The sequence below is a fragment of the Rhinolophus sinicus genome, linkage group LG09, assembly GCF_036562045.2.
Source record: "Rhinolophus sinicus isolate RSC01 linkage group LG09, ASM3656204v1, whole genome shotgun sequence".
Classification (NCBI taxonomy): Eukaryota; Metazoa; Chordata; class Mammalia; order Chiroptera; family Rhinolophidae; genus Rhinolophus; species Rhinolophus sinicus.
Genome location: NC_133758.1, coordinates 39,901,022 through 39,924,170, shown reverse-complemented (window position 1 = coordinate 39,924,170; position 23,149 = coordinate 39,901,022). Strand labels below are relative to the sequence as shown.

The 23,149-nt window shown below is 40.7% G+C and overlaps 1 protein-coding gene across 2 annotated transcripts; it reads left to right on the top strand.

The window, feature by feature from the left end:
• Nucleotides 1–401: 401 nt before the first annotated feature.
• Nucleotides 402–22,664, top strand: LOC109452361 (uncharacterized). 2 transcript variants are annotated; one of them, XM_074340221.1, is made up of 5 exons: nt 402–4,220; nt 7,024–7,196; nt 7,295–7,348; nt 20,611–20,958; nt 21,954–22,664. In XM_074340221.1, exons 2-5 carry the CDS (start codon nt 7,049–7,051, stop codon nt 22,550–22,552), a joined length of 1,149 nt encoding a protein of 382 aa, XP_074196322.1. In that variant the 5' UTR covers nt 402–4,220; nt 7,024–7,048; the 3' UTR covers nt 22,553–22,664. The 2 variants fall into 2 exon arrangements, with proteins under 2 accessions (XP_074196322.1, XP_074196323.1); XM_074340222.1 differs by lacking the exon at nt 7,024–7,196 and having other exon boundaries at nt 4,202–4,220.
• The last annotated feature ends 485 nt before the right edge of the window (nt 22,665–23,149 follow it).

Here is a 23,149-nt window from a genome sequence, read left to right as displayed (position 1 = left end):
ATTGTGCCTATGACGAGAGAAATGTCTAATGTATATTTGATGTGCTCTGGACACATTTATAGTCTGACACTTGAAAGCATGGTCTAATGATAATGTAACATGAACCTTTGTGGTTAGTAGATTTAGGATTTTACTTTTATTGGGTTAGGTATCTTTTTTATTTCAGCACATGATAGCTAAGTGTTTGAGTTAAGAATTACTACTTTCAGATGTCACAGCAAATTTGAATATTGTTACATATTGTGTAAGTCAGTTATACAGGTAACCACCGTATAACACGGTTGTTAGGTTCCTAAAATGCCATGTTATGCCAATCCGTGTTATACAAAACAAAGAACTAGTACAAAAAAGGCGGTTAGTTTCCAAAATTTTAAAAAACATAGTATTATATTTTTATAATTAAGAGAAATATCTTTATTAAAGCAATTTGCACCAAAATTTAACATAAATATGTATTAAATAATGTTTTCTTCGTCATCACTACTATGCACCATTAACCAAGGGCATTTTCTTTTTGACAAGATATCTTCATCCTCTGAACTTAATACTCCACAAACAAAATGGATTTAAAATTATAATAAATTTTAAAATTCTGCAGTCAAATCTGATACAACATCCACACTCAAATGAAAATTTTCAAATGAGATATCTTTTGCTCCTAAAAGCTTTTATTACATTCCGTGTTGTTCGGGGATTTCCCTAATTTCGAATGAGATATTTTTTGCTCTTAAAAGCTCTTATTACGGTCTGTGTTGTTAGGGAATTCCTCTAATTCTCAAACCGTGTTAGAGTGAAACCGTGTTCTAGGATGCCGTATTGTACGAGGATTTTCCCCAATTCTCGAAACATGTTAGAGGCAAAACCGTGTTATAGAAGTGCCGTGTTATTTGGGGGTTACCTGTATACAGAATTTGCACTTTTATATTTCTGCCAACTAAAATGAAATGACAATGCATACCTGATTTTTAAAATGTACACACACACACACAACAACACACGTGTGTGTATTCCTTTGGTACGTAAACTCTCCTAGTTGATTGCTTCCTTAAGCAAATTGTGGTGGCAAGTATTAAAATATGGTCTGTACCTATAAGACATACATTCACACTGTCATGATGTACTGCTTGGTATTCCTTACATTTTTTTTTTTACCTTGCCAGTTGTATATTTTGTAGGGAAAAAAAAAAAAATGTTAAGCCCAGGTCATCCCAGGAAGATCATAGTAGAGGAAGGAGACTTGGAAGATAAGAAGAGGAAGTACAGAAAGAGAAAAGGACAAAGGGAGCAAGAGAATGGAAAGTTGGTCCATAAAAGATGTGCCTCTTCTTCAGTAAAGTGTGCAAAAATCAACCAGTGCACAGTGTAATTAGCTTCCTTGTGAAAACTAGCACGGGGCCTGAGCTCTAGCTCCTAGTTGACTGGGGTATGAAATAGAAGCAACATACTCGTAACCCAGGTGAGCTCTGGGGTACACTTTCTCCTCCCCCAGGACAGTGGTTCTCAAATTCTAGTTTTACACATTAATCCTCTCTGAGATTGTGATTCAGTTAAGTTCTAGGAAGGATTTAGGAAGGCATTTTCCACCCCTCTGGTAGCTTTCTTGATTTTTTTTATATTAAATTTATTGGGGTGACATTGGTCAGTAAAATTATATAGGTTTCAAGTGTACATTTAAATACATCATCTGTACATTGCCTTGTTTGTTCACCACCCAGAGTCAGTTGTCCTTCCATCACTATATATTTGGCGAGCTCCTAGGATGATCTTATGTGGGTGGTCTAAATTAGGGGAAAATTTCCCCATGTTATCATCTTTTGGTAAGTAGTAAATCTGAGATAAAAGTCAAACATATATGTAGCCAGGTTATGCTCAGTCATAAAGTGTGTATCATGGGGCCACTGAGGAAATGCTTCTAACCATTGTCTTTCTAAGTTACGAGATTTCTGAGCTGAGTTTTAAAGGACAAGAATGCAAGGTGAAAATCATGGCTAGAAGGATGTCTCAGGCATTGTACCCAATGAACTAAGGCATAGCAGGTGTCATGTGAGGCAGCCTGCTGGGCCTCTGGTCCCGTTCCCCACATAAGAACGCAGGATATGGCTAGGCCAAAAAAGGAACACCCATGGAGCCATAGATAGGGGAGTCATACCACTATATTCTCTCTGGCAGCCGGGCGAGACACGAAGTAGGATCCACAGGATCTGCAGTCCGCCATTCACCTCTCTGCCTGCCAACCAACCAACCAATCAACGCAGCCCTGCAGTTGTATCAGTAGCCAGTTCGCTAACCGGTTACAGCTGATGACCAACCAATCACAGTTGATGGTCATTCACTACCCGAGCCAGCACCTCCCCACGCATGGCCTAGAGCCTGGAAACTGTTCTCTGGTACTCTTGTCATCACAAGGGGACAAACGACATGTGTGTTCAGGACCAATCTCTAGAGAGTCAAGTAGAGAGCAATTGGTAATATGAGATGGGAGTTAGTCAAGGTCACAACAAGGACCATGGACTTCTATAGAGGAAGGATTTGGGGCTGGGGACAGGAAGTAATGAATAACAAAGTGGATTCCCATTTTAGTTAGATCCCTAGTGACTGCAAAGGGAGATGAACACAAGGACAAGAAGATCGTAAAACCACATCAAATCATTAAAAGTTCTAGAAATCAAGGCAGCAAGTAGTGGTTTGAAATTTTGGGGTTAAATGATTTCACTAACAATTTGCATTCCAGAAGGACTTGACAAAACCATCATTGAAGAAGTGTGGGGAAAAACTTGCCTTTTGAGTTACAGGTGTTCTGCATAGTACCGAACACCTAGTCGGTGTTCAAGATGACCCACCAAGTTAGGCTACACAAGCATAAATGTCTCGAATCCAAAAGACACCATCAGTGGGGTCCCAAGTGTTTGTACTTGGGGTTTTTAGTAGCTCAGTTTTATTACACCTTTGCCAGTTAAACATATTGTAAATCAAACCATCAGAAATCATGAGAGCCTCATTCATGTCACTTTTATTTACATTACCAAAGTGGGGCTGGGGACAGCGATGGACAAAAAAATGTTCTATCTGCAGATCTATCATCACATCAAAGTAGAAAGGAGCATTTCTCCTTTACTTTTAAAATGTGATGAGAGAGGTTGCCACATAATAGGCGCTTGGTAGTAATTATTGAGTAGATGAATTAATATCTCTAGAAAATGCTGTCTGCAGCTTAAATGTGGAATTGTAGTACTCTGGAAGCCATAATTTTTCTCTGAATTAAAGTTTTTGGGGGTTTTTTGTTGTGGTGGTGGTTGTCAAATATATGCCCTGATGATACTCACTGGTTGATTTCTAGAGATTCTTGTTGCGTTTTAAACCTTTGAACATCGATTCTAATGAAGGCTGCTTAGAATCCGATGCTCATGTCTATGGTGTTATTTAATGCCCAGCGCAAATATGTGAGCCTGACGGGGTGAAAGGGCAGACAGTGGGTATTTTAAATGAGTCAGCGTTCCTTTCGTTGGGTAAAACTGAGCTGATGTGATACACAGATGCAACTCTAAGACTTGCAACCTGTTGCTGGCAAAGGTATGACTTGGGGAGGATAGACTGTGGCTGAGGTATTGTAAGAATCCGAAATACCGAGACACTGGGAACTGCAGAAATAATGCCAAATTTGTCTTTCCACGGGCCAGTGTCTCAGGGGGAAAAGTACTGTGTCGCGTAAAATTAGTGTCTTTATATTGGTGTTTGATGTGCACACCGTGGCGAAAATTACTCTTTGACACGGTGACTCGAGAGTAACGGATTATGGGAGGATGGGTTGTGTGAAGAGAGGAGTTGACAGCAAGACAGAACAGGCATAAACCTCTTCCAAATCAGCTCTTCGATTAAGCGCCCAAAGCGGAGAGGCTGTCACCTTGCCCTACACCTGGACTCCCGGGTTTGGAAACGGCCGTTTTCCTCTGCCCTTTGGTGTCCTGCCAGAAAAGCTCGCAGCCTGCCACCAGGCCGGCGGAATTCCGGCCTTTGTCCCTTTCGGCTCCCTATTGGCTGGGACGCCGAGGCCCCGCCTCTTGTCGTGGCCGTCCCTGGCCGGCTGCGTGGGCTTGGGCTTTATGAGTCACGTGCTGACGTCCCCAGAGGTATAAAAGGCCGGGCGGGAGGCGCCCTCCTTTAGGAGCCGCCGGCAAGGAGGCAACGCGGAAACTTGTTTGAACGTAGCCGGAAAGGAGGAGGTGGGGCGGGTCCCTTCTGCGCCCCGGAGGCAGTTAGGACGGTTCCTCAGTGTCGGGAGAGGCGGAGGGCCGCCCGGGTGGGAGTGGGGGCCGCTAGGGAGGGGCCGGCCACACAGGTGAGTGTGGCAACAGCCGGCCAGCGCCACTGTGGCCGCGGGTGGCGGACCCGCTACCTGCCTCTCCTGAACCACTTGGCTTATCAGGATGCCCGGTCTCCCACCTTTCACTGCCCTCTCCACCAAGCAAACCAAAGGGCAAAACCAGCCCAGATCCAGCGCGTCCCGCAGAGCCGGCCCAGGTCTTGAGGGAGGGCGTGGAGTGCGGGTTAGGTTTGGAGTGGCTCCGAAGCCCCCCACTCGCATCTTCAGTCAAAGGCACTGCTTCCCAGGACGGTGTTACCCTGTGGCAGTGGGTAAAGGAGGTTCACAGTTTGGCGCGCGGAATGTGGGTTCTACATTTGTTAGCTTTGCAAAAACGTTCTTTAAAGAAGAGACGTGGGAGCAGTTATTAAGCTTTCACTTTCAAACAACCCTCACTGTCTGTACTTGTGACTTTTCCCCTTGATGTAGTGAGGCTTGGTGTCCCAGTATTTCTCAAGTTGCTCAGCACAATTCCTGGTACAGGATTGCGTTGTAGGACGCTCAGCATTCCTGGTCCTGGGGCACTAAATGTCCCCACGTGTTCAGATAGTCTGGTGGGCTGGAAGCGCCGCCTGTGTTGAGGAAGGTTAAGATCACCTCATGGCTGCTTGCCCCCCAGTTTGTGGCACCAACTGCTAACTGCCTGCAGAAAGTGTGTTTTGTTAGTGCCCACGTGGCTACTGATAAGGCACTTTGAAAACATGACCCATGCACTTACACTGGGGTGCAAAGGATGTACTTTTTAAAAAATTATATATATATGTATATATAGAGATATAGCTATATAGATACAAATACATATATGTATGTATGTATATGTACCGTGTTTCCCCGAAAATAAGACCTAGCCCGACCATCAGCTCTAATGCATCTTTTGGAGCAAAAATTAATATAAGACCCAGTATTATATTAACCTGGTATTATATTATTATATTACATTACATTATTTTTATTTATATTAATTAAAGATCCGGTCTTATAGTAAAATAAGACTGGGTCTTATATTAATTTTTGCTCCAAAAGATGCATTACAGCTGATTGTCTGGCTAGGTCTTATTTTTGGGGAAACACAGTAGCATATAATTACTGCCTATGTCCCTTAACATTTAGCTTGAGGGCCTGCCCAATCTGCACACTGTTTGGGGGGTTTTTTCACAAATTTTTTTTTAAAGATGGTTTAATTGAGTACAGCTCCTTTTGAATGATACTCTGATAGTATCATTTCCTTAAAGGATTCAATACACTTAGTTATATTGTCAAAGTGTTTGCTCTCGCCAATCCAGCTTCATGTTTTTCCTGACCTTTTTGAAGATGAAATGTACTTTCAAATATTCAGCATTTTGCTGTGACACATTAGTTGCATTTTATTAAACTTGGCCCCTTGTATAATTGCTGTAACTATACTGCCTCTTAGCTCCATGCAACTGTTTACTGTAGGGTTGTTATGAAGGACATGGTACATTATGTCACACACTATTCTCCTCTGTATGAGGACCCACAGGAGGAATTTCTCCTGGGTCTCAGTGTCCAGAATATTTGTGATTCTCCTAAGCTACTGATTTGTTTCTTTTATCTCAGAAAACGTGAATCACTTAACCACCTGTTTCCTTTCTTATGATGGCTGCTTGGCAGCTCAGAGACTGATGTGACACCCCATCTCTTATCAAAGTGTAGGGCCTAGAGCTTTTATTGGAATACTGACCTTCCCTGTAGCTTCATCCTATTTTTCCTACCATAATTTTTCCTTTATCACTGGACTGTGTTGTTTCAATATTTAATTTTGCACTTTGCAGTCATTTATAAGCCTTCTTAAATCGTTTTTAGAACAAAACAGAACACACACACGCACACATGCACCCACACACAGAGACACACACACAGTCTAGGGTGGCAACCTCTGCAACTCTTTGAGAATTACAGTTTATACTATGCAGTACCCATAGTACCAATTAAGATCCAGAAAGTCGGGACACGGGAGAAATAGAAAACTAGGGCAGAGGTTAAGGGAGGATATAAGAAAAGAGGTACACGTGGTCATAGATGGTACAATACGACATGTAACTTATTCCTATTCTGATTAATGTTAAAAAAATTAAATATAAAGCTGAAAATGTATACTTAGATGATCAATGTGTCCAGGGATATATTTTAAAAAATGTAAAAAAATAAAATAAAGACATTTTCTTGCAGAAACCCAACTTTGTAACTCTATTGGATGAATGTATGGAAAAACCAGTGCCCATGAGGTTTGGAAGGATTTTGTTTGGACACAGATAAATGAGCTTAATTTATTTTTCTTAAAATTTTCTTGCACAAAATATTTACTGAATTTTACAGAAACAGGTTTTGTTTGGTTGGTAGCTTGTTTGTTGTTGTTATTGTTTTTAATGCCATCCTGTAGCTTGGCAGATCTTTTCCAGTGAATTTCTTTAATAGTAATAGATTGCTCTCCTGCACATAAAAAGCTACTGGTAACATCATTTTTTTTTTAACTACCATCAAGAATTAGCCCATTTTACTAGAATAAATACTGAGAGATTAAAAGTAAAGCTAATAAATTTCATAGAAGATAGATTTGTTCTTACAAACTATAGTTAACTTATAAATATTTTAATAAAAAACTAACACACTATTTATAAGACTTTGTTTTTCTTCATTTATAGTTGAGATTAGAGACATCTGCCAAAAATGATTTCTTCAAAGCCCAAACTTGTCGTACCTTATGGGCTTAAGACACTGCTGGAGGGAGTTAGCAGAGCCGTCCTCAAAACCAGCCCACAAAACATCACCCAGTTTGCAGCAGTTTATTTTAAAGAACTTATTCTGTTTAGAGAAGGTTTGTTATTGCTTTAGATTGTATATTTGTTGCTCTGGAAAAGAAAGCATTTTAAGTTGGGATTTCTTGTATGTGATTTCCTGTATTTATTCCTTCAGGGAATTCTTCTCTGGATATAAAAGATCTGGTTAAGCAGTTTCAGCAGGTTAAAGGTAAGTACCACAAGCAGTCATAGTATAAGAATACTAATTATAAACTATTGCATCATTAATAGCATACATCAAACTATGTTTAAATAATCAAACGGATGCTTTATATTTTTAATTGAATCAGGTGTTTTTTTAAATCTGGGGACCGACATTTTGGAGGATTCTAAATCTTAAAAAGGCAAAAATAGGACACATCTATTGCAAACCGATTGGTACAATGAGACCGAGAACGGGGTTGGTAAATTGTGACTCAAACCCTTTCCAATATGCCCTGTCTTTAGGGAGTACAGTGAACTTGAAGAGAATTGGATTTTGTAGTAATAAAGACTCGTTATAATGAAATACGTTACTTAGGAAAGTTGTATAAACTTTCACCTTAGAAGATTGTTTTAAAAGAAGTTTACCACGCCTTTTTTCTCTCCCCATGATATGGTTTAACTGCAGCCCAGGTTGGAGGACAGGAAATCAGTGAGGTGTCACTGACCACATATTCTGTATGTCTCTCTATGTAGTGAAGAGAGGAGTTTTTCACAGAAAGTGATCCCTTCCAGGCTCTTTGACATAGGGCTATATAACTGCTTAGAAAAATTGTTGTGTTTTATGTGTATATGTGTAAATGTCTGTCTTATGTGAACATGACAAAATGAAACTGAGTGGACAGAGGAGCAATGAAAAAAGCAAAGGGGGAGAAAAAGTTCACATAATGAAAATTTGGCAAAATCACTTTAAGCAAAAGAGTATAATTGGTCATATCCCAAAGATAACTCTGCCACTTTGTGGTGTTAATAAACAACATAGCCACTTTGGTGATGTTAATAGATAACATAGGCAAGATAGGGAGAAATCAGAAGTAAGACTTAGGAAAACTTAAATATCATAAGCATTTGGACCTGCATGAACGGGACACCCATAACAGAAACCAAGATTAAGAATAACCAGAGTCAGCATTTGAAGGGGCAGGAGAGTGAATCGCTGAGGTTCAGGGATGTTTTATTGCCCAGTCTGGCTTCTCTCCTGCATGGTCCTGATGGCATTCTCAGCTTACCATGGGAAACAGCTCTGGGATTTGCTTACCACCAGCAAGGTGTACAGACAAGTGCTAGAACACTGATCCTCTCCCCATCCCCATAAGCCTGGTTTCCCAAGCAGTCAAGGTGATTATGGCCTTTGGGCATGTGTCCTCTGTACCAGGAGCTGTTTGAGAGCTAGGGGAGTGTGCAGGCTTACTGTGTTTGAGAGTGGTGATGAAGTCAGTGAATCTTTATGACGAAATGTAACTAACTGGTAGCCTTTGATGCGAATTTGTTTACTGAACAACTTACCCACCATTCCACTTAGCAAGTAGACTAAACTAAAGTGGTTTCTGGTCCAGCTAGGTTAATGTCTTTGACTCTCAAGTGTTCAAAATTAACATAGTGAATTAATGGAGCAGTTATACTTTCAATGGAGGTAAGGGGCAGGCGATACTGCTGCTTTTCTCTACTAATAACTACAGATGTCAAGGAAATTGATGTAGTGTACAGATAATCCTAAAAATCAGCTCACAGTGTGGCTGTAGAAGGAAATTGCTCTTTAGGCAGCAGACTAGAAACGAACACTGTTTGTTGAGTTTAGCGAGCAGATGGGAAGGTAATATGAAGGGATGACCAGAAAATATAGAGTTCAACATTACTGTCTAATATCAGTTAGGCTCATTTCTCTGTTGGCCTTTTATTGTCATCCTAAATGGAGAAACTGGATCCATTAACTCAGGTCCTACCATAGAGACGGCATGAGTCCACCTACATCCAGGAAAGCATCACTATGGCGCCTGTTTATCTGGGGATAAACAGACACCATAAGGTTCCCACTTGGTACAGGGCATTTCCTCCCCCGAGTGACATCCTCCTAACCCACTGACTGGTTTAATTCCCCAACTGCTATTCCTGTGGGAGCTGTGGGTAAATTTGGCTGCATGGTTGTTCAGTTCTCTACAATAAAAATTGGGTTTAAGAGGCGGCGTCTTCTCCTTCCTCTAAACAGAACTTAAGTGGGTCCCAGTATTAACTATGGATGGTGGCACTTACAATACCCTACATGTTCTATTGGTGCAGAGGACTGTGGTTCTCCGAGGCTTTTGGTGACTCGCAGTATGGGGAAATTAACCATTCTTTGAGGACTAAGTCAAGTGACCCTTATTCTAGTCTTTTAGTCTCTTCAACAGGAAGTATTAGAACTTGATCATGAGGGCAAGAGCTAACTGCCACCCCTAATGCACTGTCCTCACTCATCTCCCAGATGTGAGCATGAAAGACGTGTGTTTCATAAGAATGTTCAGCGGGATGCTGTATCCTCCAAAGTTATTGCCTATTGGTTAGTTCGCTGCCTAGCAGCACTACCTCCAAGCTGCCCAATGCATGGAAAGCATGGGGATGAATATATCCTGCACATATCACTTCTTTGATCTAAACACTTCATCCTGGGATTTTTCTCAGAAGGAGCCCCATTCTTGGTAGGCCTCACCATAGGACAGATAGTGTTTATCCATCTCCTCAGTGCCTTCAACATTTTATGCAGAGACAGGTGATGGAGTAGGGAGGAGGAAAAGAAACAGACATGGGAGCAAACTTTTCTCACTTTTCTGCTGTCTCTCATCTTTTCCCACGTTTTCCGGAGCCTAGGATCTTTAAGATGGTCCCTGACTCTACTGGAGCCTTCATTGTGGCATTTCACCCACATATGTCCATTTTTAAAACAGCTCATACTATGAAACACGTTCTTCGATCCCCCTCTTGTTTTTCTGCAATTTAATTAAACAGATCTCATGACCATATCAATCAATTAAAACTCCCCCATTTCTCAGTCATCTCAGGAGAATTTCTTCATTATCCAAGTAAATCATTCATTGGGGGGATTTTAGAAAGTCAGGAGATATTTCAAGGTGAAAGAGTTGTGTCTTAAGTCCCACCACTTAGTATATGCTAGGAAAAGAGGAAGAAGGGAATGGAATTTATTGAGCACCTGTTTTGTCCTAAGTACTTACAATACATTTTGTCAATCAAGACAACATTACAAGGTAGGGGACTGTCACGTCCCAGGTGACAAGAGTTGTGGGGAGCGAGGAGGGTGGCGCAGGGTTAAGAAAAGACAGTTGCCATGAATAAAGTTTAAGCAGACAAAGGGACCCCCAATCTCAAGGACTGGAAGCCCCGAATTGGGCCTCGCATCAACTTTTATTAGTTTGGTGGGGAAGTAAAGGAGCTGTAGCTCGTTAATCTCAAGATCTGTGAATATAGCTCGTTAATCTCAAGATCTGTGAATTCCATACATCATAATAGGAAACCATTTAAGTCAATCACCCTTGCTTGCAGGCAGCTGGACTGTAAAGTCTCAACTTCCCCAAGGGACAAAACCTATATGCATATGAATAGATGGAGAGCACCTCATTGAATCACTTTCCTTGCAGGTTTAGGGAAGGAATGCAGCCACAGAGGCTGAGGCTTTCCTTAGCCTGAGCAAGGTGGGGGGCTGTGCCCACCTCTGTGAACCCCATGGGTTCTCCTGTTGGTCCCCACGGCTGCGTCTGGCTTGAGTTGTTCCTTCTGTGAGAAATCTTACTCATCATTGACTGTCCAGTCATCTTTCTGGGACCAAACAGGGAGGAATAAGGTGCAAACACAAAGGTTTAGCAAAGTCCCTGAAAGGATCCATCTTACAGATTCTCCTTTCTTTGGGGGCAGGTACAAGGAAACAAATGGTTAGGCTGCTGCATGGCGTCTGGGGACATCATTGCAATTTTACTCAAGAGAAATCTAATGCTTGGGCATGATTAAATAACTTACAAGCTTCTAAATATTAAATAATTGGTAGAGTTAGGATCTAAACTTTGATCTTCCTAGAAGCATTACTCATTCTCTTTCCACAATAGAGTCAGTAGTGTTCTAGAATCCCCCTGTAATAATCTTAAATTCTTGAACTGAAAGAATGAAGGGGGAGGAATTTCAGCTCCCTTTACCCCATTATCTCCCACTATTTCACTTCTTCCTCCCTTGTCCCCTTCTTGTGTGGAACATGTAGCCTGGATTCTGCTAATTCTGATCTTTTCACCACTCAGTGAAAAGGGCAGTGGTTTCTCCTTCAGAGAATCTCAACACCACTATCACCTTCCATTCCCCTAAGCCTAACTGAGTCCAGTTTCCAGTGTCAGCCCTGTCTTGGCTTCCAGCAGAGGTAAAAATAACCACCTCTTTGAAGAATCAAGAAGGCCTAGCCCACCTGCATCCCCAATTGTTGACTTTTCTAACTGATCCTGGACATTCTTGGCTTGGCCAGATACTAGCAATCATACTCAGGAACTGCTGCTGATCTTTGGGCCCAATTTCAATTCCTATGCAGCACCACAGTAGTTATGCATATCATTCGATATTGTCCTGAGTTACTTATTCATATTAAGTATTAGTAATAAATGTGTTTACTTTCTTATGCCAAATTCTGTCTTTATGCATTATTTTTCTAGTTGGTTACACATACTTTAGGCTATACACTCTTACTAAACAAACAAGGAATATAACTATTTTGGGACGATCCATAGTAAATTTGTGAAGCTCTGGTGCTACTCTGCACTTTTCTGGGTATTTTTTCGAGTAAGGCTATTCTGATTCCCTAAACACAGAGATAGGTATTATGCCAAAATGACCCTTTTGTTTCTTGAGTCTTTCACTTGCCTAGGCGAGGTCATAAACAATTTTATTACCATGGTAATAATTTCATGAAGCTATAAAAGGTTTGAATGATCATCTGGTGATGTTTTGGGGAGGAAGTCTTAGGTCCTTCGTGGGTCTTAGTTCTTTCCCATTCTGGTAAGATTAATCAGTTGGGGAACAGGCTATACTAAACAAAGCAAATAAATTATCGAGCATGGTATAGTCAAGAATTGGGGTCAGATTGTCAGACTAGGGGCAGAAACATAGGGTCAGCATTAAGAGAGGAGGGGGCTGGGTGGGAAGCAGACAAGGCAAACCAGGAAAGCTAGAACGGGAAACCAGGTTGCCAAGATGAGAGCAGGAGCACAAGGAGACAAGAGTCAGTATGTGAAAGAAGAACATCTTGTGCTTATAACGTCTCACTCTGCTATCCAGAAGCTTTGGTAGGTCCCCTTATTTCACAAAATCCAAACTCTTCAACGTTGTAAGGATACTTTTCAAAAATGTTAAACTAGTGTATTGAATTCAGATAATCTCTTAATTGTTCCTGTTCTGTTTATCTCTACCCATTGAAGCATTCATTTGCTTTAAGGGAAAGGCAAATATAGCCTGGAGGAAGGAAGTCATTGCTCAATATTGAATTTCCAAAGTTCATAGTAAGAAAAGTAAAACTTTGGAGTTTTGCAGGAGCCTGTTTTTGTTAATATTTTCTTGGAATTTCCAGAGCTGATTTTTGATTTAAGAGCCAAAGAGACCAGAATCAAGTTTTTACTTTGTATAAGCCACAGAGGGGGGAATAAAAAGATAGGACATAAAGTCTTTTCCTGCTGCAAAGGAAAGGGAAATGAAAGGTCCTTCTTGGCAGTGGGATTGTGGTGCTGGGTTGTGGGTAGTGTATGAGAAGTGCTAGCTGACATTAAAATGATGGACAAGGAAGGAAGGTAGAATCTCTGATCAAATCCTGTACAATCTGGGCAGAAGGCTTGGTTTTTGCTCTCCCCTGTGCTGTCTAGAAGAACGCATGCCTCTCAGAGTAGCTGTGTGGTTAGCATGGCCCTGCATTTAGCATGACATGCTACGTTCAATACCTGCACTATTATCATCGTGATCAGACATTCAGTTAATATTTGTTGAATAAAAGAATAATGGGGAATTCTTCTCAGATGGGGCTGAGATAATATTTCTGGTTTCCTGTGTCCTGTGTGTGGGTTTTAGTAGTTCCAGATGTGTCCCATAGTGCTGAATAGCGAGGAATCCGGATGGAAAGGAGTACACTTACTCATCCTGGTAGCAGAGTATGATAGCACATAATGTCCAACCTGGGAATAAATAAAAATTGGTCTTCTGCTAAAGAGGACCAAATTAAGAAGGGGCTCTCCCAGTCCTTGAGTGAAATAAGCAAACAGGCCACATTTTCCAGAAAGTAGAATGCTTGAGTAGTAAATACAGCTGAGTCAGAGACTAGCACCCAGAGCCCAGGCAATAAGAGTTATGCCTCTGCCAGAGTTAACTGAGAACCAGCTGAAAAGAGCGACGTGTGGATCAGAGCCAGAGCTTATTGTAGCATTCAGATGTCCTCTGTAGAAGTGAGTGGACCTTTCATAAAAGATTGGACTATCCCAAAAGACTGAATAATTAACCAAAAGAGGCTTTTAAACTAGAAGGGACAAATATTTTTGAGATCAATTTTGCCATCGGGAAATGAGCATTTTAATGCAAATTGACATCAGTTAGAGAAAGTAAAGTAATGCTTTCTAACATGTCTAAGTCATAGTATATAAATTTTGATCTCTTTATAACACCATGGCATGCCAAGATTTCTGTGATCTGAATCTATCCAACCTTTGCAATCATCTCATTTCATATCCTCATAGACCTTATGCACCACACAGACTACTCGCCATCACCTGAAAATGTGGAGTAATTTCAAGTCATTTGATTTGATTTATGCTAATTTTCCTTCTCGGAGTTCCCTTCCCTCCCCTTTCTACCTTTCAAATCCTATGTATTCTTAAAATCCAACTCATTATTTCATTTAACAAATATTTAAATTCCTACCCATTGCTAGATGCTGTGCTAGGTGATATTCAGTGGAGGAAGAGAGATTTCAGTTTCAGCTGTGATGGAATTGCTAATATCGGACTTACCCTGCTACTATAAATAACCATAAAACCTGGAGAAATTATATAAAATAAAGTCCTGTGCCTGGATTCTTGGAAGAAGGCATTTACAGAAACTGAGCCCTATATTCACCCTCGTGGCATTTTTCAAATTCTTGTGCAGGGAAATAGAGGCCAAATAGAGAGAGTGGGAGTCTCTCTGGGAAGAAGAAAGAAAAACAGAGTTTGAGGCTACTCTTGTGGTTGGGATTTGGGTGACAAATTACCCCAGAGAAGGCATTTGCAAAGAAAGATATCCCAAAACTGCAAAAATATTTCTTTTCTGTTTTGGGCCAACTCCTAATCTGTTCATGTGGAGAGTAAGGCTGGAGGAGGCTTAGCAGAGAAGAGCTGGGAGATTGAAAGCTGAACAGGGATTTCAGAAATGGCACACTGCTGGGGAGGCTTTGGAGTTTGGGCCGGACCAAAATGAAAAGACTTTTGAAACCCCGGCAATTCAGTTGAGACCCAAGAAAGGGTATACCATAGGAATAAAGACAGTGTGCTAGGAATAAGAACGAAGCTGAAATATAACCACTTGAACAAAATCTAAAACCAAGTCTCAAGAGGATCAGATGTACAATTATTAGAACAAGATCAACACCATTTAGGAAAAAGTGCCATAATTTCCTACAAAGTGTCATTTATAGTTTCCAGCATACCACTAAAAATTAGTAGACATTCAAAGAAGAAGGAAGGAGTGACTAATAATGAAGAAATAAAATAATAAAACACTCACAAGAAGCAGATCCAAACAAGATTTAAATATTGGAATTACTATATAAGGAATGAAAATAGCTACTTTTAATATGTTTTCAAAAGATGGGGGGGAATGGATGAAAATATGAAGAACTTCAACAGAGATAGAACCTAAAAAATAAGAACTAAATGGTTATTTCATAACAGCAAACTGAAAACTTATTGGATAGTGTCACTAGCAGAAAACAGAATTAGGAAACTAAAAAACCGGGCAATAGAAAATATACAAATTGAAGCAAAGAGAAAAATAACAGGACAGTGTAAGAGATATATGTGGGATACGATCAAAAGGACTAATGTGTAACTGGAGTCACAGGAGGAGAAAAGAGAATAGATGGCAAAGTAAGTATTTTTTGAAAAAATAATGGCTTAGAATTATCCCAGTCTAATTGAAAGATATCAATCTGTATACTCAAAAAGTTTGGAGAACCCCAAAGCAGGATAAATACAAAGTAAACCACATTTCAGCACATGGTCACATTGTTAAAAAAGATGATGACAAATTATGAAAACAGGGAAGGTAAAAATAAAAAGGTACATTGCTTTCAGGGGAATAATAATAATACAAATAGCTGATTACTTAACAGAAACCCTAGAAGCCGAAAGACAATGGAATGACATCTCCAAAGTACTGAAAGCAAAACACTTCCAATCTAGAGTGAACATATACCCAGTGAATATATTATTTTTTTTAAAAAAAGCAAAACAAAGATATTCTCAGGCAGACAAATGCTGAGAGAATCCAGTCATCAGATCTGCTTTACAAGAAATACTTCTAAAGAAGTTTACAAACAAACAAGGAATAAAAGGGAACTTCCTAAATCTGATAACGTCTATGCATACAAACTTAGAACTAACACACTCAGTGGTGAATATTGACTACTTTCCCCTCAGATCGGAACCAGGACAGAAATGGCTAAAATTACCATTACTGTTCAGCGTTGGTACTGTAGGTTCTAGTCAATGCAATAAGAACAACAAAAGAGGAAAAAAAGTAGGAGAAAAGATACATATTGGAAAGGAAGAAGTAAACTATTCACAGATGACATGATTGTTATGTAAGAAATTGAAAAGCATCATCATCTTGATAATCAGTCTTATTATACCACAAAAGAGAGGGTATATGTGACACAGCGCAGATTTTTATGGAGTATAAGTTAAAGAAGTAGTGATGTATTATCTAATCTTAAGATAGTGAATTCAACAAATACCCAATGAGAAAAATATATTACAGAATTCATCAAATAAAAACAGATGTGGTATCTAAAAAGCAGCATATACCACAATCCCTCTCTTTCATGTTTCTTTACTATTTCTACTGTATGCTACATATCAATTAGGGAAGCATTCAGCTGCAAGTAACAGTAAACCAATTAACAGTGACTTAAAAAATAAGATATCTGGAAGTAGTGTTCATTCCACTGCTAACATTCTGATAAAGCATCAGTTATCTAGGCTCTCTGTTCTATCATTCTTAGCATATTTTACTTGGCCCCTCATGCCACTGCTCTTGGCATTATGTCCATGTTTCAGTCAGGAAGAAGGAGAAAGTGGTGGCACCAATGACACTTGTTCCCTTCATTAAGAAAGAAAAATCTTTCCAAGAAGTCTAGCAGACTTCCACTTCTGTCTCACTGGGCTAGGGAGTCTGATCAAGTTTCTAGTAAGGGACATCAGAATGGGTAAGGCTGGTTTAGACCTATATTTTCCTGCAGGGGACTGCTTGGCTTCTAGGTTGGGGCAATCAAGTGGGGCCCCTTTCACACCTGCCCCTTCTCATTTTCAAAGCTAACAAAGATGACTTCAAAGCCATTGTACCCCATACATATTTCAGTCACTGCACCCACCACACTGTCATATAACCAGCTGTTTATGTGCCTCTATCCGCAATCAGACAGTGCTCTCTAGGAGGTCTTAATCATCTTTGATTCCTCAGTGTCCGTCACATCATAGAAGTTCATGATTGGGGAAGGAATAGAAGAGGGGGAGGGGAGAAAAAACACAGACTGCCTACTTTATATACTCTCTGGTATTCCTTATTTCAATCAGTTCAACACACAATAGTTGGAATTCTCTTCTGTTTGAAACTCTTAAAAGTTATATGTATGGTACATATTCCAAATTCTCGACCTTAAGCACTCCACAGAGTTTTCCACCACCAGTCTATATTTCCTGTCTCTTCTATTAATCACCTCTCCTATTTCCTATTGTGTCCTACTTCTTATTTTCCTTTTGTCTTTGACACCGTTCAGACTTCTTTTTAGTGCCAGAATACGCCTTTTTCTTTATTCTTCCCCGGCAGTTATGTGTCCCAGCACCACAAGTCTCCACATGAATTCTGCTTATTCGAAGAAATACTGTATGCTTGGAACTTATCTAACCTTTTTGGTTCCAGGGAATTTCAATACCGAGATTCTACAATGAGTTCTAATCAATCACTTTATTACACTTAAAAAGAATACTTAACACGTTTTACAGGAAGGAAGACCTTTAATTGTGCTCTTAATTCTGAGAGTCTGTGCAGTTTTGTTGTTATTTTATGTAGAACCAGTTCACTGAAGTCACATTGGGTTAATCTTCATAAGGTTGATAAGATCAGCCTATAACAAACCTAATTTACGACTTTAAGAAATAGCTTTCTGCACGAACAATAATCTCAAGGTCATGCAGCTATTAAATCACAGGACTGAAACCCAGGTCTTCTCACATATGCTTTTACTATGAAAAAGCTGCAGGAAAGAAAGAATATAAATTCCCTGATGAGTTAATGACTCACAGTTACATAATGCTTTACCTTTCTAGAATGGTTGTTGTTTAATCGGAGACTTCTAGAGACAAAAATATTAAGCCCCAGGGTTAATCTCCTAAATAGAATTACCGGTACAACAGCCTGTGAGGTAGACACTTTTATAGGGTTGGTGGGCCTTTCCAGCGTTGCTGAAACTGTATCATGTAAGTGATGTATCAGAGAGTTCCCAGGCAGGCAATGTAGAGACTGGAGTAATTCAATACCTCCATTGATTGGATTCTGGAAAACTCTCACAGTAAGTAAATCATTGGGGAATTTAAGACCTTGTGGGGGAGAACAGAGTCATAGAGGCCTTGAACTAGTGTAAGGGTGAGTAAGTCTAGTCACAAGTTGGGCTTGGATTTGTGGTGGTTTTCATTACCTTCACTGTACTGCAGGCCTCAGATTCCTCTAGCAATGGGCTGCTGTTACCTTGTGCTGAGGGTGGGGCTGGGCTGCCAGCCTGTGTCTCATGCCTGGGCCTCACCCTCAGCTTTCCCCACCAACCTGCCCCTCAGAGGGCATCTCTTCCCACAGTCTTGTTCCGCACCCAGGGCTGGGCAGCCTGTTGTTTCTTGTTACTTGGTACTGGGCTACTGGTCACTGCAGGGGGCCTCTCTGGCCTAGGCTGGCGCTGAGCACGGAGCTCAGATGGGGGTGGGGCTTTCTCAGGGTTCCTGCTGCTCATCCTTGTGGCAACCAAACTGCCTTGCTTCTGGGGTCAGTCTTGAAGCCAGTGTTTCCTGCCCCTGCCCCAATGGAAACTATTGGGTGTTGATATAAGTCCTTCTCTTTGGTCATCTCTCCTGCTTCCATCCTTCATGTGAGGCCCATGGAACAGTGCTTGTGAGTGAGTTGCACTCTCCTTGGGTCTGGAGTCGCAGGCTTTTCCACACTGACATCCTAGCCCACATTTGGCCTTTACCGGTACATTAAGATTTTAGCTGACAACTTACCAGCTAGTATGGTGGTGGCCTCTCCTTTCTGGGCCCTGCCACACATCAGACAGTTGTGGCCTTTCTTCTCTTTGGAAATCAGGTTACTTGATTGCTTTGCGACTCTCTTCTCTGATGGGCTCAAGACAAGTTACTTTGTCATTTATCTGGCTTTTCCTCATTATAATGGGAATGGTAATTTGCAGCTTGCTATATGTTATGTGTAAGGCCATACTTATTTAAATAAATTTTCCCTTATTCCTCCAGCAAGAATTGTTCTTTTCTTCCTCTGAATGTCCATAGATCTTTATTAGGACCATTATTAGGTTCTTATACTTTTTCACCTGTGTTTGTATATCTATGCTATCTCCCCACTGAATGAATGTAGGCTTTATAAGATCTCATCTTAATAATGTTTATATCTTCAACAGTGCTTATTACAGTGTCTTAACACAGTACAAGCACTCAGTCAAGTGTATTAGAGGATAAAGGGCTTTGTTAAAAAGTGGGTAGGGGAGTCCCAAAGAGGAGAATGGCTAGGAAAATTAGGTTATTGTTCTAAGCAATAACCTCTAAGGTAAGATTAGATGTACCTTTTCTTTTTCTCCACATGATCATTTGGTGTTGTATCCAAGTCCAGAATGAGACACCTAACTTGAATTTACAAGAAATAAGCAGCTACAGTGGAAGGAGACACTGTCTTTGGGAAGTATCTGAACATATGAGCACATGTCTCCAAACCACGTTTTTTGACTTGAAGCAAACACATTCTTGTAAAGCAAATTCTACTTTTCTTGCAGATTTCATTGTGATATTAGGAGAATGATCCTCAAGAGAAATCCTCAGTAAAGTCAGCAGATATGAAAACATTCAGTGAGTAACAACTACCATGTTTCCCAGAAAATAAAACCTAACCGGACAATCAGCTCTACTGTGTCTTCTGGAGCAAAAATTAATATAAGACCGGTATTATAATATTATTGTATTATATTATATTATACTATATTATATCATTTTGGATTGGATTATATTCCCATCTTATATTATAATAAAATAAGACTGGATTTATGTTAATTTTTGCTCCAAAAGACACATTAGAGCTGATTGTCCGGCTAGGTCTTATTTTAGGGGAAAAATGGTAAGGTAGTTACACAGGAGTATGGGTGACAAGTACAGGATTTCAGTTTTCCAGCTCTAGGAGTTCCTATGTCATCAGCTGCCTTGACCTCCCAAAACTTCCAAGGAATTTTCCTCATGCCTGAGGATTCAGAGTCCATACTGATGGATCCAGAGGTCACTTTTCTGCCCCTCTGTCTGAGGCAGCAGGAATTTGGCTGCATTATCATGCCGCGCCAGTGGATGCTGCCATATTTAGGTTTGAAAATGTGATGTTTCCTAATGTAAAAATACCCTATCATCCTCAAGTTTTCCAATTCGTGAAGATAAAATTAACATACAATTTCCTTAAATTGAGGAATGCCTTTATTAATATGACAGCATTTGTTTCATTACTGTTATTATACCAGCTGAAGATTAGGCATTTATTGGCCACGCTGAAGTCTTTTCCCCGCTTCCTTAGTTGTGTGTGGAAGTTTGGGTCAGCAGCTTTTTGCATGGAGGTTTTCAGCTTCCTTATTTCTAGGCAGTTAGGACCTTTCCCCTGATGCTGAAGTGGTATCTGGTTACTAATTTTGTCACTGTGCTACTTGGAGTCCCTCATTTCTAAGGAGATGAACTGAGGTCTTTTGAATGCATAGGACAGGAATACTTCCTTACACACTTGGAATCACAGATATTAGAAAATAAAGCAAAACCCTTTGTACTTGTGTATATATATGACATTTGAATGCTCAACCTCTTGTTGCTTTTTTAAAAATTCGTCCTTTCTGGGATACATGCTTATTAATCATCTGGCCTTTTTTTTTTTTTTTTTTTTTTTTAGTTGAGAAGTGGACAAAAGGAACAGCACAAGAGAAGATATCCAAAAGTGTAAAAGAACCAAAAGAAATACCTACCGTTTCCCAAGAACCTACACGAATGGAAAAATCTACGGACACAAGGGAGGACGATATAGCTGGACCACTGGTTAGCAACAAAACCACTCAGTGCCCTTCAGCTCATGCTGAGCTGCTCCCAGAGCCTGAGGAGACATCCGAACCAGTCTGCGGTCCTTCAAAACCATCCATGCCCAAGACCACCACCCCACCTTCATCACCACGTCCAGCAGCTGTCTCACCAGAGTTGGCCTATGTCCCAGCTGACCCAGCTCAGTTTGCTGCTCAGATGTTAGGTAACGTTTCATCTATTCATTCTGATCAGTCTGACGTTTTAATGGTGGATGTGGCAACAAGTATGCCTGTTCTTTCCAACGAGGTGCTATTGAAAACATACTAGCTTAATTGTGTGCATAGCGTTGTTTCTTCTGGGGAAGCGACAAAGCTGCAGCAGTGACAGAGGGCCCAGCATTCAACAGAACTCAGCACAATTGGGCAAAGTTCAGCTCTTCCATCAGATACCTTCTCTCCTCCGTCCCATCTTCTAGGCCGCAGTCCTCCAAGGCAGTGCCATCTTCATTCAGAAAGTCAAAGCTGACATTGTAGAGTCCTTGGTGTAAGCAGATGGATGGAATGCCTCGATCTCTTAATGGACCCTGTGGGACCAACCAGCCTTTTACTGCCACCTAGGACCTACGATTTAAGCCTTTCCTAAAAGCGGTGTTCTCTGGGGTTCTGAGTCCTAGATTATGTAATGTTTTGTGTGTGGTAACAAATTAATGAAAGATAATACAGTACCTGAAGGGCCAAAGATATTTGATTATGTGATCAAAAGATGACACATAGTGCAGATTTCTCTAGTAAACAAAAAAATCACCGCAGATGCCTTAACACTTTTTTTCAATGGCTTAACACCCTCTTCAATTGATTTTTTGTTGTTTTTTTGTAAAGCCAATATTGCTGAGTTTCCATTTTCTCTCAAAGACCCTGTAGAAAGCTTGTCTAAAGTTTAAGTACCTGGAAAAAGCACCTTAGAATGAGATTGCTTCTTCAGCCACAATTCTAGTGTCCTTGCGAGTTTCTATCGCAGCACTGTTCTCATTTTCCAACTGTAGAGAATCTCATTTCGCATTACCAAACACAATTTACTTAGCCCTCTCTATAACATGCTTTATGGCACATACTACTATGGCTGTTTGTTTATATGTAAAAAATATTTTGCAAAGACATTTCTGTGCATAGTGCCTAATGCAGAGACCAAACTTTAATGCTTGTATTTTTGTTTTTATAGCAATAGCAACAAGCGAAGCAGGACAAGCACCACCATATTCTAACATGTGGACCCTTTATTGTCTAACTGATATGAATCAACAAAATCGCCCATCACCACCACCTGCTACTGGGCCTTTCCCCCAAGCAACCCTCTATTTACCTAATTCTAAGGATCCACAGTTTCTGGAGCATTCACCGAAAGTTACTCCTCCAACTTATGTGATGATGGACAACAGCACGAAGACCGGGGCCCCACCTTTCATTCTAGTAGGCTCAAATGTACAGGAAGCGCAGGACTGGAAACCTCTTCCTGGACATGCTGTGGTCTCCCAGGCAGATCCCTTGAAGAGATATGCTACAGTCCAAGTACCCATTGCAGTTCCTGCAGATCAGAAATTCCAGAAATACCCCCCAAACCCCCAGAATGTTAGTCCTCCTACAAGTGGACAAGATGTCCCCAGGCCACAAAGCCCAGCTTTTCTTTCTGTTGCTTTCCCAGTAGAGGGTGTAGCCAAAAAGGGTTCAGGATCTGGTGACAAACATACTCCCTTTGGGAGTTATGGTATTGCTGGAGAAATAACCGTGACTACTGCCCATATTCGCAGAGCAGAAACTTAAAACTGGCAGGTAAATTTCCATACCATAATATGTGGCAGTTTTCAGCATTGTGATTTGTTGACCTGGAGATTGAGATATTTAAAAAATTAAATTGAATCGAGATATGCAATGAGTTGGGTGTCCTGTAATTTGCTGAGGTTATTGTCTCCAGCTTCCTTACCGCCTAATAAATGCACAGCCGTGCATTGCACCGTGATCACTCACTCCAAGGATCTGGTGCCTCAGACCGGAACCAATCACCTCTGAATACCTCCTTCTGTGTCTAGTCATGGACGATGCTGAAGGCGGATGGATTTAACAAAAAATGAAAACCATTCTTAGTGTCGCCAGAGGCCCATGGGGATATCCAAGAGAGGACTGAACCCAGAGCAGTGGTGACCAGGTCCTGGTCTCCACGCAAGAAAGGCTTCAAGAGGGAGACAGATGTAGGAAAGCACGGGGAGTTTATTGAAATGAAAGTACACACGAGAGGAAAATGTGGGCGAATTCTGAGCAAGTCCCCAGGAGGAAGGCCTGACTGAAAGTTTTTATACTCTCAGGGCAGGGCTTGGTGACATCTCATTGATGTCGCTCCTCAGTTACCCGCTTTTTCCTTCC

Bases quoted from the DNA above. Each gene is read 5' to 3' on its own strand.
- LOC109452361 (XM_074340221.1), top strand. From the start codon at position 7,049: ATGATTTCTTCAAAGCCCAAACTTGTCGTACCTTATGGGCTTAAGACA. The intron at 7,197-7,294 runs GTTTGTTATTGC...TTATTCCTTCAG, and splicing joins ACTTATTCTGTTTAGAGAAG to GGAATTCTTCTCTGGATATA. The intron at 7,349-20,610 runs GTAAGTACCACA...TTTTTTTTTTAG, and splicing joins GCAGTTTCAGCAGGTTAAAG to TTGAGAAGTGGACAAAAGGA.